At 37.2% G+C, this 15,325-nt stretch overlaps 4 protein-coding genes and 1 non-coding gene across 7 annotated transcripts; 3 read left to right on the top strand and 2 right to left on the bottom strand.

Moving 5' to 3' along the window:
* The first annotated feature begins 699 nt into the window (after positions 1-699).
* LOC9321029 (WPP domain-interacting protein 3) lies at positions 700-2,791 on the top strand. 2 transcript variants are annotated; one of them, XM_021031710.1, is made up of 3 exons: positions 700-913; positions 1,121-1,993; positions 2,152-2,791. In XM_021031710.1, exons 2-3 carry the CDS (start codon positions 1,123-1,125, stop codon positions 2,661-2,663), a joined length of 1,383 nt encoding a protein of 460 aa, XP_020887369.1. In that variant the 5' UTR covers positions 700-913; positions 1,121-1,122; the 3' UTR covers positions 2,664-2,791. The 2 variants fall into 2 exon arrangements, with proteins under 2 accessions (XP_020887369.1, XP_002884963.1); XM_002884917.2 differs by lacking the exon at positions 700-913 and having other exon boundaries at positions 1,116-1,993.
* Positions 2,792-3,415: 624 nt separating this feature from the next.
* LOC9318884 (high mobility group B protein 10) lies at positions 3,416-6,076 on the top strand. Its single transcript, XM_021031711.1, has 6 exons — positions 3,416-3,817; positions 4,401-4,479; positions 4,572-4,734; positions 4,831-4,878; positions 5,279-5,655; positions 5,741-6,076. Exons 1-6 carry the CDS (start codon positions 3,636-3,638, stop codon positions 5,846-5,848), a joined length of 957 nt encoding a protein of 318 aa, XP_020887370.1. The 5' UTR covers positions 3,416-3,635; the 3' UTR covers positions 5,849-6,076.
* Positions 6,077-7,587: 1,511 nt separating this feature from the next.
* LOC110230042 (high mobility group B protein 10-like) lies at positions 7,588-9,118 on the top strand. Its single transcript, XM_021031785.1, has 3 exons — positions 7,588-8,253; positions 8,406-8,785; positions 8,869-9,118. Exons 2-3 carry the CDS (start codon positions 8,486-8,488, stop codon positions 9,031-9,033), a joined length of 465 nt encoding a protein of 154 aa, XP_020887444.1. The 5' UTR covers positions 7,588-8,253; positions 8,406-8,485; the 3' UTR covers positions 9,034-9,118.
* Positions 9,119-9,443: 325 nt separating this feature from the next.
* On the bottom strand, positions 9,444-12,960 carry LOC9321028 (uncharacterized WD repeat-containing protein C2A9.03). Of its 2 annotated transcripts, none has more exons than XM_002882771.2 (10): positions 12,631-12,960; positions 12,054-12,222; positions 11,744-11,911; positions 11,571-11,657; positions 11,281-11,415; positions 11,093-11,203; positions 10,912-11,003; positions 10,720-10,825; positions 10,429-10,515; positions 9,444-10,330 (listed from the first exon to the last, which is right to left on the bottom strand). In XM_002882771.2, the coding sequence occupies exons 2-10, from the start codon at positions 12,195-12,197 to the stop codon at positions 9,917-9,919; spliced, it is 1,344 nt and encodes a 447-aa protein (XP_002882817.1). In that variant the 5' UTR covers positions 12,198-12,222; positions 12,631-12,960; the 3' UTR covers positions 9,444-9,916. The 2 variants fall into 2 exon arrangements, with proteins under 2 accessions (XP_002882817.1, XP_020887442.1); XM_021031783.1 differs by having other exon boundaries at positions 12,838-12,909.
* A 1,733-nt stretch (positions 12,961-14,693) lies between these two features.
* TRNAD-GUC lies at positions 14,694-14,765 on the bottom strand. The gene has a single exon. It is a non-coding gene; the product is annotated as a tRNA-Asp (tRNA).
* Positions 14,766-15,325: the final 560 nt, after the last annotated feature.

The raw sequence follows: 15,325 nt of genomic DNA, 5'->3' as shown, positions 1-15,325 counted from the left end.
TGATTTGTAAATGTTCAAATCTGCATAAAACATTATTTTGAATATGATATCACATAGGTGTTTTAAATTTTAAAATAGAAATTCACACTTTTCATTATTTTGAAAATAAATAATGGCCTGAAGGAGAGGCTAGTTTTAATGGGCCTTAACAGCCCAACATATTGGGCTCATATACATATGTGTACACACTTTAATTCCGACATGTTCTACTCCAGATCGGACGGCCAGCTTGGCGCACTGGGTTTATGTCATGTGGGTCCCACGTGTAATTCGAACCATCTTCATTATTTTTCTCTTTTATGTTTTTTTTTTCTTTTTTCCTGTGTCTCTAAAATCATATAGGCGCTAAGTGGGCGGTGACCCAATGCCTAGCGCCTAGAACGCCTAATCGGGCCTAGGCGATTTTTTAGGCGGTTTAGACGTTTATAACATAAAATATTATAAATATGATATTATATATATAAAATATCTATATAAAACTAAAAATTATGAAATTATAAACAAAAATTAGATAAAACATTTATTTATATTTATATTAAATAATATATGAATATTTATAACTATATATATAAATAAACTCTAATTAAAATTGAAATAATACATTAAACAAGATCTGTGTAATTTTAGGCGGTCAAGGCGGTTATCTAGGCGTCGCATTCGAACAATCTTCATTATTTTTCTCTTTTATGTTTTTTTTTTCTTTTTTCCTGTGTCTCTAAAATCATATCGTCCACTTTAATCATATTCGTTGATGCGGCTTCTTCCGGTAATAATAACTCAACAGTGTCGGCGGATTCCTCCGTCGCATGACCATTGATGCTCTAAATTCCTTAGGATTTTATTTCTCTTGCTCTTCTATAACTCGGGGAAGCTCTTGTTGCCTCGTTGGATGAGTTTGTCTATATTGTTTTAGGTACGCTTTTCAATTGGATTCGATTCGCCTCTCTCTGTTTCTTTAAGTTTTTGAATTGGGAATTGAGTTTTGTTCATTGTAGTTCGTTAATAAGGTTCTTTTGAAGTAGTGAGCTGAATCTAGTTCTTTAGAGGTTAATTTTTTTTTCAGATTTGTCTCTGATGACAGAGAATTTGATACCTTGTTTTTTTTGTGAAATGGATTTAGGCATGAATGAGTCAGTCCCTGAATCTGTGGAAGACAATGGTAATTCAGTCCCTGCAAATGGATTATTAGTATTGCCTGATATTGATCATGAGGAAGGAGGTGTTGGATCACCTCAACGATCGAACAGCGTTGGATCTCCGGGTGGATCAGTACATTCTACGAGGAAAGGTTTTGGTTTGAAGAAATGGAGACGGATCAAAAGAGATGGTCCTGTGAGAGACGAGGCTGCTCCTGTTGATGATGGTAGTAAGTTGCTGAAACGTGGATTGGCTGGTTTGGTGAATCCTCCTTCTAAACATGTTGACTTGTCTTCAGTTGAAGCAAGGCAGAGTAGTGAAGGCTCTGTTGGGTCTGTGAATATGGTGCATCATCCAGGGGTAGCCAACGGGTTTAATCCCGATATAGGTTGTATGTTTGCTGTTGGCCAAGCGTTTGAGAAAAGTGAAGAGCATAGTGGTAATACCATAGGTGCAAAGAATGTACTAGGAGGGAAGATTGTTTCAGGTAGCCAAGAGAAACTCTGGAGTGATACCATCAAGAAGGCTAGCGAGGAGCGGGGGAATAGTGAGAAGGAGAAGCCTTGTTCTAGCTTGGATTCCGACTTGAGAAGTAGCGATTTTGTGTTTTCGAGTGGCTCGGTTTCTGTTGCTAACCATGGAGAGAAAGATGAGAGATTGACGATGAATTATATTGGGGGATTTAGCAATGAAGGTCAAGTTCAGGAGGAAGTTCAAACGTATAGCAGAAGCAAAAACGGGTATAAAGAAGACGATGGAGATGAGAGTAAGAAAAACAATAATCATTGGGCAGATAAAGATCCACTTGCAGAGTCTATCGGAAGCTTTGCAGCTCTGCAGGAAGCTCTTTGGAAAGGTTTGCACACAAACCTTGATTTTGATAACCATGTGAATTGTTTTAATGTTCATCTCCTAAAGCTCTCATGTTCCTTCTATCCAAAACAATATCAACCCTTTATATTATCAATGTTATATAACATTTCTAAACTAACTATGCGATTGAAACGTGTGCAGAGGTTCAAAGTTTTCAGGAGCTGGGTAAGGAATCTATACTACTACATTCAAACACCGATGAATTGAGTGCAGCCCAACCAAGTCATGAAAATTGTAGAGAAGATAACTCAACATCCTCAGGATCAAAGGCACTGATCTTGAAGGTGAAGGTAAAACATCTGGAACACAAACTCGAGGAAGCGAGAGCTGCTCTCGAGGCAAAGGAAGCCAGGATCCATGAACTCGAAAACTTAAAGATTGAATCTGAACTCGAAGGCATTTTCCAGAGAAGGATCGAAACTGAAATCGAGCATTTGATACTCACAAGAACTCTGAGTTCACTACAAGTACTCCAAGAACCTAAGAAGTTACATTCTCTGAAAGAAGATCTTGAATCAAACCGTGGAAACATCTTAGGAAAAACATGTAAGCTCGGTTTCTATATCTTGACACAATTGATCTTGCTCGTTTCTATACTTCGGCTTCTAGTCCTACAATTCTCTCCTGATTCACGATTAGTTATACCAACTTGAAAACTTCCTTCTTCTTGTTGTGTTATCAAACATTTTTTTTGTTTCTCCAGATTGTAATAATTAAGGTCTTTCAAGGATATTGTCCCAATGGTTATAGTTAAAATACGATGTTTACATTTTCCCAGAAACACGAGACAATGTTTTGGTTACAATGGATGGAAAATAGCTTAAAAAATTTCGTGAACCAGATTTTTGATCTCGAATCGGATCACCGGTTTGTTATAACGGTTTTCCGACGGTTTGAGTGATTCAACTTAAATCCTGGTTTTTGATTCAATCAAGATTCGGCTAAATAGATGATTTCTGGTTGGACCAACCGGTCCGGTCTGGTTAAAATAATAGGCTATTATTGGGATTAGCTTAATGGGCCGTTGAATTCGGTAGGCCTTTTAACCGAGAAAGAGGCTTTTGTTATGGGCTCTGCTCCTCATCTTAAACCTATTCAAAGTAATTTACTAATTAGCCAAAAAAGGAAGTAACTTTTATTAATCTTATAAAATATAGGCTGTCTGGAAAATAATAACTTACAAATATTATATTTGTGAACCACATATGAATATCGAATCGGGTTTGATTTTTTAAAACAATAGGCCATTACAGTTGGAGGTAGTTTAATGGGCCGTTAGATTTGGTAGGCCTTTTAACCGGGAAAGAGGCTTTTGTTGTGGGCTCGGCTCAGTTTTCATCTAAACCTAATGAAAGTAATTAGCCGAAAAAGGAAGTAAATAAATTTGTGTGTTGACTAATAATATAAAGGACATGGAGTGGTAGACAAAATCTCTGAAGATAAAAATATGATTTAGGGCAGAATCTCTGAAGATAAAATCATTCACATTTGTGTGAATTTCGTTTAATCCTTATCCTTTTTTTTCCAAATTATAAGATAAGATTATTAATCTCTTAGGAAAAATAAAATCTTAAATACGGTCGTCTCAATTGCTCTTACCTTTACCAAGACGGCCAAAAGAAAAGATGTCGACCGATATTTCACCCTACTCTCAAACTCACGTGGAGCCCGTTAATGGTTATCCTTCAGACAACAAGAGACGCGACGATTCCTCTGCTCCTGCCAAATATGATGATCTTGTCCGTAACTCTGCTCTCTTCTGGGATAAGCTCCGAGCTGTTCTCGGACTAACCAGCCAAACTCTGAAGTGAGTTTTTTATTTTTTCTCATTTTTGTGTCTCTTGGGTTAGGACTGTGGAAGAAAAAGAACCCTTCTTTGTTTCGTTTCTGGGGTTTTCTATTTGTCTCGTGTCGATGGAAATTGAAAGGTGTTTCTTGTTCTGTGATTGTAGGATTTATCAGTGGTATATGCAATTTTTGTTTGTATCTCGCTCGAAGATTGGTTAGGGTTAGAGATTTAAGGGCTGAGGTGTTGATATATTGTTTGCTGAGATTGAAGCAAAAGAATTAGAGATTGCTCTCAGTGAAATGTTGAAAATGGTCAATTAGGGTTTAATGTCAATTAGTTGTAATTCACCAAACCTTTCACTGTGTTTCGTTTATGCAGGAAGTGCGTTATGTCATGTGTATCGTCTGTTGAATTAGGTTTATCGTATTCTTTACCTGTCCATACTGTGCATAAGGAAATGAAATCAAACTGGATTTAGTTTTTACTAATCTCGATACTGTATATCTATGAACGAGTTTAGGCTTGTTATGTGTTGTTTTGTCTCTTGTTTCCATTAATTGATCACTGAATGATAGTGAAACATTTTCTGTCTCTGTAAAAGGGTTCCTACTGTGGGAGGGAACACTCTTGATCTGCATCGGCTTTTCATTGAGGTTACGTCTCGAGGTGGTATCGAAAGGGTATGAGTTCATGTTACCATTAATCATACTATTGGGAGACTAATATTGTTCCATTGAGTATTGAAATGTGTATGTTTTTTTTGTTACTCTAGGTGGTTAAGGATCGGAAATGGAAAGATGTGATTGGTGCATTCAGTTTTCCGACAACGATAACAAGTGCATCGTTTGTCTTGAGGAAGTATTATCTCAAGTTTCTTTTTCAGCTGGAACATGTGTATTACCTTGAAAAACCAGTGTCTTCGATCCAATCAACAGGTCTATTTCCACACTCAAATTCTTATAGTTGTCTGGCGTTTTCTTTCGTTACTCTCTGACATGCTGAGATAAGCCAAAATTCTCATGCTTTTCCAGATGAAGCAATGAAGAGCCTTGCCAATGAATCTCCAAATCCTGAGGAAGGTATAAGTAACGTTTCCCTAACTCCGTCTGTGGCTTTTGTTTTCTTCCCCCCTGTCCATACATCAGCTTGTAGAATGTTGTATTCAGTTGTCCATTGGTTAAAGTTAATTACAAGTTCTTTGTAAAGAAGTAATGTCTGCTAGGCCTTTAATTCCCCATTCAGGTTCATTACTTGTCAAAAATTCATGTGCTGAACGTGTTATGGCTGTTTCATTCCTTTTAGATTCTATCATGTTTTAACCCATCTTTTGGTGAGTTAAAGTCACTAACAAATAAATACACTTGTCTTTCCTTTGATTCCATTCCTTATCCGTTTAAGATTACCGCATAGGTTTCACCACGTGTGTGTCTAGTTAAATTTGACCGTTTTGTCTTTGTGATTACGTTGTGGAACCTGTAGGTATTGATGAACCACAAGTTGGGTATGAGGTTCAAGGATTCATTGACGGGAAGTTTGACAACGGCTATCTGGTGACGATGAAATTGGGTTCTCAAGAGCTGAAAGGTGTGATTTACCACATTCCTCAAACGCCAAGTCAGTCCCAACAAACCATGGAAACAGCTTCAGCCACTGTACCATCATCACAACGCCGACATAGGAAGAAATCAAAGTTGGCTGTCGTCGATAATCAGAAGCCCAAATGCCACAGGAGTGGCTACAACTTCTTCTTTGCTGAGCAGTACGCTAGGCTTAAACCTGAGTACCATGGGCAAGAACGAAGCATCACCAAGAAAATAGGACACATGTGGAGCAATCTCACTGAATCTGAGAAACAGGTAAACGAATCATCATCAAATCATATCTGCTTCTTTTTTTCATTAAGCCAGTGTTTGTTTTTTACAAATTTGTTCATCATTACAGGTTTATCAAGACAAAGGAGTTAAGGATGTGGAGAGATACAGAATTGAGATGTTGGAATATAAGTCTTCACATGAGTCAGGAGCTACTGCTTCTACAGTGGCTCAGTAGCTTTTCTCCCTTTTGTTGTCTTATGTGTTTGTTGTAACATTGTCTTTTTCTCTATAGAACTTGTTTAAAATTTTCTTTGAGTTGCAGAATTTGCCATGTTTATTATGGCTTTAGAGCTAGTGAGGAGGTTACTAACTGCGAACTAGTGTCTCTTTTTTTTCTTTCTTTTAGTAGTGCCATTTTGTAGTGTTACATGCATCGCCATATATCCAGATCTTTCTTCAAAAAGATGGCGCCATGTTTATTTGTTATGCATCTTATGTTACTTGATGATATGTGATGTATCTTTATTAAGTCCCCGTGTGTAGTATCTTTATTAAGCTCAAAGTTCGGTCGTGGAGCAAGGTTTTGCGGTCATGCAATGATTCTCTCAGATGGACGGAAGCTAAGCTGTCACCAGATGAGATCTTGGGAAACCAATATATTCTGATTGTCTTGAAATGGCAATTATCAATGTGTTAGGACCTATGAATTCTCGCCAGTATTGACATGTTCTTGAAGTGGTAAGTATAGCTTGAGATCTGTCTGGGAATGTGGATGGTCCTTTTAATATTGCATATTCGTATCAACCACAAGCACCTAGAGAATTTGTACTCCATGCAGCAAATATTTTTAAGGAAAGATTTTTTTTTTTTTGCTGTTTAGAAGGCTAGTTAGACATTACATGTGTTATCTACTTCAAAATCCAGTAGGCTAGTTAGACACTACACCTGTTATCTACACAATCCAGTATCCAAACTCTCTTAGTCGTCCACGACGAAATACTTCCCAACCGATTTCTGATCCAAGTCTTTTGAAGATCCAACCTTGTTCAGCTGAGGCCGGAAACAAGTGGGGTGCTTTCGGAAAGTTATATCGAGTGTCTTCAAAAGTCTATTAACACCGCTGGATATCGACTTTGGTGGGTGAGCAGTGCACTCACACGACGGTTGGCCTGCAAAGACGACCACAGAATCCGCCAGGTATGTTGCTATGACGAACTCATGCTCAGCAACCACCGCTGCTTTTCTCCTATGCCAGATAAAACTCTTGATAACTCTGGCAGCTTCGACTCTCTCCTCACAGTCCAGCTCTGCACTTGATTCATCAAGTAGATACACATCTGTTGGCTGCAAAGAGTGATTTTATCTTGTGAATAATGTACAAAAAAAACTCGATAAATTGATAATTACTGTAAATTAATAAATTTTTCAAGTCTCGACTCGGGCCAGTGTAATATTTAACATAGTTTAATAAAATAATAAAATAATAATTTGTTTGAAAATCATATGTAACTATATGGTCCTATCAGTATTCTAAATTAATAATTGTATAAATAATATATAAATGTAAGAAAATATGGTAAAATAATATGATTTTAGTATTGTTTGTTTTTTTTAAAGTGGCTTTAGAGCTAGTGAGGATATTGATTTCTATTAAAAAAAAGTTTATTTTTAGATTGAAATTTTAAAGAATTACCAAATTAGCTAAAACTGTGTATAATTTAATAATTATTCATTTATCGATAAATTAATAGAATTTTATGGTCCTGACACTATTGAATTATAGAAGTTTTACTTTGATTTGGGAAAAAATCGAATTGTAAGAAAGTTTTAATTTATAGAATTAACGAGCATATATTTAGAAAATCACAGTGCACCATCACCAGCAAAGGTACGGATGAATATAATCTATAGAGGTTATAAAAGTGGATTTGATGATTTAGAAAGAGGTCACAGTCCACCATCAAAACCAAAAAGAACGATGAATATAATCTATGGAGGTTATAAAAACGACCGATATTCCACCCTACTCTCAAACTCACGTGGAGCCCGTTAATGGTTATCCCTTGAGACAACAAGAGACGCGACGATTCCTCTGCTCCTGCCAAATATGATGATCTTGTCCGTAACTCTGCTCTCTTCTGGGATAAGCTCCGAGCTGTTCTCGGACTAACCAGAAAAGATGTCGACCGATATTCCACCGTACTCTCAAACTCACGTGGAGCCTGTTAATGGTTATCCCTTGAGACAACAAGAGATGCGATGGTGAAAAACATTTTTTATCCCTCCCAACCCTCGCATCCTCGCAGCCGTCAAAACCTAAATCTCTCCGGCGACGGTGCTCCTCACCGGTTTCCGGAGAGGGCCACTCCCTCTTCCCCTTTTCTCTGGTTGTCTTCTCCGTGCTGCCTTTGTCGCTCCTGTGGTGTTCTGTCCATGGCTGGGTTTTCGTCTCTTGTTGGTGGTGAACTGGGAGAGGTCTCGCTTTCGCACGGTGCAAGGGGCAGTTTGCTCTTGTTTTCGGTACTTGAGGACGGTGCTGTGACAAGGTTCTTCTCCGGTGAGTTTGGCTTCAATTCTGTCCTCGTGCGGCGTGTTTCTCGTCGGTTCTGGTTGTGGCTCCGGTGAGGCATCTGTTCAGCGGTAAAGCTCCTAGCGGCGTTTGTTCTGATAATACACTTGTCTTTCCTTTGATTCCATTCCTTATCCGTTCAAGATTACCGTATAGATTCACCACGTGTATATCTAGTTAAATTTGACCGTTTGTCTTTGTGATTACGTTGTGGAACCTGCAGGTATTGATGAACCACAAGTTGGGTATGAGGTTCAAGGATTCATTGACGGGAAGTAGTTTGATTACGGCTATCTGGTGACGATGAAATTGGGTTCTCAAGAGCTGAAAGGTGTGCTTTACCACATTCCTCAAACGCCAAGGGAGTCACAACCAACCATGGAAACACCTTCAGCCATTTTACCATCATCACAACGCCGGCATAGGAAGAAATCAAAGTTGGCTGTAGTCGATACTCAGAAGCCCAAATGCTACAGGAGTGGCTACAACTTCTTCTTTGCTGACCAGTACGCTAGGCTTAAACCTGATTACCATGCTCAAGAACGATCCATTACCAAGAAAATAGGACACATGTGGAGCAATCTCACTGAATCTGAGAAACAGGTAACAAATCATCATAAATCATATCTCGACTTCTTTTTTCAATTAAACCAGTGTTTGTTTACAAATTTGTTAATCTTTTACAGGTTTATCAAGACAAAGGAGTTAAGGATGTGGAGATATACGGAATTGAGATGTTGGAATATAAATCTTCACATGAGTCAGGAGCTGCTGCTTCTACAGTGGCTCAGTCGCTTTTCTCCCTTTTGTTGTCTTTTGTGTTTGTTGTAACATTGTCTTTTTCTCTATAGAACTTGTTTAAAAATTTCTATGAGTTGCAAAATATGCCATGTTTATTATGGCTTTAGAGCTAGTGAGGAGGTTACTAACTGCGAACTAGTGTCTCTCTTGTTGTTTCCTTTTTAGCAAGTGCCATTTTGTAGTACGGGCTTAGCCATATATCCAGATCTTTCTTCAAAAACATGGCGCCATAATTATCACTATTGTATACTGTGACTCCTTGGGGGCGGACTTCGACAGCAGCGCCTTCTCATGCTATCTGTGGATCTTCTATATTAGAAATCAATAAAATGTTCATGTTATAAATATGAACATTGAGTTATATGTGTAATGGACGTAATTTCCAAAAAAATAGCATTCATGATACACACATTACTATTGCTGTTTAGAGAGAAATCGTCTGTAATTAGGGTTTGTAATCGAATTATAACGAATAAGGGACTATTATTAATTTATTTTAGTTTAGTTAAGCATCTCCACATTCTAAACTCAGAACAGGATCTAAACACTCGAGTTCCTACAACAACCACAAGTACAAGGTACAAAAAGAAAAGACTCACAAGCTACCAAACAGAACCATCCTCGGATCCCACACCGACTTCAAATCCCGGTCCAGCTGCAGCGCCACCATCAAGTCCTAATCCAGTCTGCGCCACCACTGAACCAGCCCTTTCTGTACACATCTTGAACCGAGATTGAGACCAGAAATAAGGAACACAACACACCAGGCGGAGAAGGAAACAAAAGACACTAACTAACTTGCATTTGCACAACACATCATTTACACCTTTAAGATATCCATTATATCTATGCTTTGCTTCTGTCATGTTCACTGGTTGCTGAATGAGCTCTCTTTTATTCCTTGGACAGGGTTGTGTATACTTCTCTTCTTGTTTAAAGATACGAGTCAAGGTAGGAATAGTTCCTGCGCCGACCAAACTCAAGGAGGCTACCATAAGTGCGATCCCATACCCCAATAAATAGCGCCTCTGTGTCAGGGCTGAAAGATATTCCAGAGATCTCCCCAAAGAAGTCGATTTCCTGCTCTGTTTCATACCCGTTTGAGACATCATAGACATGGACAAAGTCCGCCGGTTCAGCCATGGCCATGTATTTTCCATCTGATGTGTAGCGGATTGACCGGATTGCTCCTAGGTTACCCTTCAAGACAGCAACAGACTGAGATAGGTTACGGATGTCCCATACACGGCAAGTCTTGTCCTGGTTTCCTGTTGAGAAAGTGACCCCATCTGGATGCCACGCAGAGGCAAAGGAAAAGTCCAAATGTCCTGATAGAGTTTCCAATGTCTGCATAAACTCCAAAGACTTGGCATTATAAAGCAAATACGTGGTAACAAACCATGTGAGTATCTCACACACTAATGTCCAGGACCGCGAATATGTACCTTTCCTGTGTTGGGGTCTACTATAAGGCCCTCCGGGTTGTCTCCAACAATAGCCAGTAATTTACCATCAGGACTCAAAGATGCGTGCTGTACCACCAAATTGAAAACAAAGAATACCATTTTTGTTAAATGGTTCAAAACACATGTAACTTTATCACTTGGATTAGGTACAATGAAGAAGAAATGGGGATATAAAAGCCTAACTGAAACTCATGCTATCTACCGCAAGTGTAAGAGATCAAGAGTTATGCTATATCAAAAGCAAAACCAAGAAAAAAACAAGGACTTTACATTCACTGGCCAAGGAAAACGGAAATGCTTAACAAGCTGGTATCTCTCCATGTCAAAGTCTCTAACTCCACAGTCATTATTCGAGGCAGTAAAATGAAGTGCACCACTGTGAAAAGAAGACAAAAACTAAACTTAGAAGCAGTGACTCTTAACAACTTTATGTGGAACTTTCAGCAAAAGACTAGCACAAACCTAGGTTTGTTGTAGATCTCAATAGCATTGGTTATAGCATTATCATCATAAGTCGTACGAGAGCAAAAGCTGACACCCGGTCTATCAAGATGCTGAAGCAATGTGGAAACAGATGAAGCTATTCGATCAGAAATGCAAGTCGCTTATGTGATTAATCCGTGATAGATAAATCTAGACTTACCTTGCAAATAAGTTCTCCTTGAAACCCGCCCGCAACTAGAAAGTCATCTTTTACTGCAAGTGTACTTACTTGAGTCTGCGTAAATCCTTCAAGTAAACTTCCAGGATGTTTCTAAATGCAGCAAAAGCAGTTCAGCACCACATAGAGTTACAGTAATGTAGAACTTCTACATTCTGACTAAAACCAACCTCGGATGGTGCAACATGACCACGAACATTGAGAACTTCATGCTTTCCGGATGTTAGAGAAGAATAATGTGTAACCAGGAAATTTGACATAAGATACACGTCATGCTTAGAAGTTGCCCACACCAAGTTCCTCAGCTATGACACCAATAAAGATTCTTGATCAGATGGAGGGTTTTAGCAGTAGAAAAATGGTATGTCCACAACCGCGTCAAACACAATAAATAATTCCAATCAGAAAGAAAAAGACTATCAAGTAGTCCAAGTTAGTGAACTCTCGATATTTAAAGAACCTGGAAATGTAGTATAGTAGACTTGATAGATCGTGAATTCCGCCAGAAGTCATAAAATAGTCCCCCTTTCTGTGTGACTTTGCAAACCTGAATCCATACAAAAAACGATGTATTAGGTAATTGTGCTAACCAGGACATACTAAAAATGGAGGATCACGGAATATAACCCTTACTTTTTCTGATGATTCCCCAGAATTAGGGACATTTTCATAATTCTTATACTGTTCTAATCTAGTTTGTCTGTATTTCTCTCTAGAAATACTAAGTCTGTCCCACGGAATCCCCTGGATATCTTTCCCTTTCCGAGCTTGCTCAGCCGAGGTATCAGCTACTTTATTATTCTGAAACCATATAACACGAAATCACGACATAGGTAAGAAAAAGCTGTAAAATGAGATTATAAAGTAGCATAGCCAACAAAACAGCTTCCATCTCATCATATACGTCTTTGCCACGAAACATGTTCCATCTTATCATACTTACCGAGTAGTCAAATTCTTCAACATCAGAATCAGAAGCACCAAGATCATCGCCACGAAACTCGTCATCCATATCATCTTCAACATCTTCCATCTCATCATCTACGTCTTCCATGTACTCAGCATCATCTCCTTGATAATTGGACATTCTTTTGGTAGATAAATAAAGGCACCTGCATATATATACAAACACAACCATATAATTAAATCTACCAAATCAAGAAACTCTAAGTCCCTACTTACAAATGAATGAACAGTTTTAGGATATAAAAAAAACAGCTTAAAAGTTAATACTAAACATTATAACATGCAATTGATCAATGTCTATGCCTACAAAACGAAATGGGCTGATCCAATTCAAAGCAAAACAAAAAATTCCACAACCTCAAAGTATAGACTCCGCAAACCTAACCTATAAACTAAATCAGACAAAAATGGAAAAAAAAAAAGGAGAAAAACCCAATCTGAAACACTTAATTCAGAAACACTAACAATCACAATATACAAAATTAACACATACGAGAATGATTCAGCCAGTAAAAATAATATATGAAAATATATAGATCAAGGGGAGAACAAACCCTAGGATTTGTTTGGCAGGAATCAAACGAAAACGAATTATCCGCTTTCTCTTTTTCGATCTAGAAATGAGAAATTTCAGCAAATAATCCCGAAATATATTCCTGATTTCAATTTCAGGTTCATGTAAAAAAAATATCTTAAAAGGTAGCGACGGGATCGGCCGCCAGAGAACACAAAAATGAAAACGGGAAGAGAGAGAGAGGTACAGCGAATTTATCTTCCTTCACAGAACCAATTAAACTACTTAAGTGGAGAAAGGGACGGTTCGTTTCTTTTTCTCATTACTAGATTTGATTAACTTTTTTATATATGTCAACTGATTGTTTGGGTTAATTAATCATATCTATAATTCTATATGTTATTACAAGATTGGCGTTGTTACATTATTACATATTCACCCTTGAGATATTATAAAAGATTTTAAAGTTTTGATTTAGATTATGAAGACAGGTTTGTCTTTCTGAAACAGATGTTGGTGTTATTTGTTTAACGTTATCTTCGGAACACAGACATACAGGACTTAAAATTTATCATATACCACGTCGTGTTGTATGGTCCCATCCAAAATCCGATATGAATGGTCCACTCAATAGACTCACAATTCGAGACAAATATAATTTCATTCTAGTAATGAATACTCTCTCCATTTTATTTTGAATTTTGTTTTAAAATAAATGTCGTTTTGTATTCTCAATGCAGATATTTGGTAAAATTTTTAGTTTTGTTTTTACTAATTTAATGTATTGACCAATAAAAAAATATATATATATAAATAATGGTAAAACAAAAAAATTTAATTGTTTTCTTAATATGTGTGTAAAAACCTTACACGACACTTATTATGAAACAGAAGAAGTACTAAAATGTTATTCAGATGCAACTTCAAGAATATAAACTTGCAATAAAAATGTTTATTGGCACTTAATAGTAAAATTTATGTTTTCAAGTATTTAATATAGATGAGAAAAGAAAACTAAACTATCGTATGTTAAGATAAACTCTTTCACTCATTCACTGTACATGTGTTTTCGGGTGGATCGTTGAGAAATTTCTCTAAGGATAGCAAACAGCCAAAATCTACCACGTGTTTGGAATGTTTCATCTCTAGAGTGTATGTGCTTAGATCTTGTATAAAACTACCACGTGTTTGGAATGTTTCATCTCTAGAGTGTATGTGCTTAGATCTTGTATAAAACAAGAAAATGCACAAAATAGACAGCATGGCTCATGGACAATTACGTGAAGCTGAGAGTCATTTTTTCCAACATTTCAGTTGTCTTTATTTGGTTAACCACTATTGCGTGTAACACTTGAGACTTGAGAACTTAAAAAAAAAAAACACATACATGTACAAATGAAAAATGTTTACACATTCCATGATACTCCATAACTCATAAGTTTGTGCTATTGAGTTGTTTAAGTCTAATAAAAGAAGAATAATTAACCTTCTGTTTTTTTGTTTCCAAGGTCCGAAGACTCCAAACTCAAAACACTTGATTATGTCTTGCAAATCCATCAATGTTTTCCCTTTTCCATTGGAATTGGTATAATAATGGTATGCTCTTTTCCCATATCCTCGTAATTTTTCCATAGTTCATAAAAGCATGAACCACCTTCTCTAGTTCTATTTCTTCGTATGTAAGTTCTGTTCGAGTTGGGACGTGGTTGACATTTTTATGTTAGCTTTTAAGGAAAGTCTACACCAAAAACTCTGGTTTCTCTTTAACACTTATGTACCTTCTTGGTTAGATATTTACCACTTTAAGTATGAATTCTTTTATTTTTATCTAGCCAATAAATAATGTCAATCGTAAAATATAATTTTAAACACTCACCAGTCAACACTGTCCAAACTTTAGACCACTAATATTTCTTATATCTTTTTTTCGTTCTAACGTAGAAATTATATTCTGATTCAATAAAAATATTTTGCTTACAAAAAGAAAAGGAACAAATACGGCGAAGGTAATTAGAGTTGGGCCTTTTCGTTCAAATAAATGGGCTTACAAAGACTTCCTTCCCGGACCAAAAACGGCCCATCACACAAAACGGGAAAAAATTACGCCGTTGCCGGGGATCGAACCCGGGTCACCCGCGTGACAGGCGGGAATACTTACCACTATACTACAACGACCTTGTTGTTTGTTAGTTCAAAGTTAAACTATTTAATCAAAAAAATTAAACTTCAGCTATGTTTTAGTGATTTTAATCACTCATTTAGAACGTAGGATCCTATCACATCCTCGACCTATCACAAAATAAACCGTAATGTTAATGTCGTCATCATATATGTATGCAATGTATGCAATATACATACACACTTAAGTTAATTCGATGAACAATAGCTGCATAAATTTCCACCTGTTGACAACAAAATAACCATTTATGCGTATGTGTCTCCATCGCACGGTCAGAATTAAGTTCACAATTTATGGGCCGGAATTACTTGTGGACAGTAATGCGTTCCATCTAAAAAATGTAGTTTCGATTCGTAACTAATAGAGCACAACTCAAATGTTTCATAACCTATGAGAGTAAATTGTATTATAAGTAAAACTTAAGGGCCTAATTTGAAATACTATTTAGTCGGTTTCGGTAAATGGTGTACCTGCCGCGTCCGTTGCCGGTAACCAGTCAACGGTAAAGTCAATAGAATAAATTTTTCTCCTCAAGTTGTTTTCATTTCTCTATTGG

Source organism: Arabidopsis lyrata (genome assembly GCF_000004255.2).
Source record: "Arabidopsis lyrata subsp. lyrata unplaced genomic scaffold ARALYscaffold_3, whole genome shotgun sequence".
Lineage (NCBI taxonomy): Eukaryota > Viridiplantae > Streptophyta > Magnoliopsida > Brassicales > Brassicaceae > Arabidopsis > Arabidopsis lyrata.
This window is presented reverse-complemented; position numbering and strand designations above follow the sequence as displayed.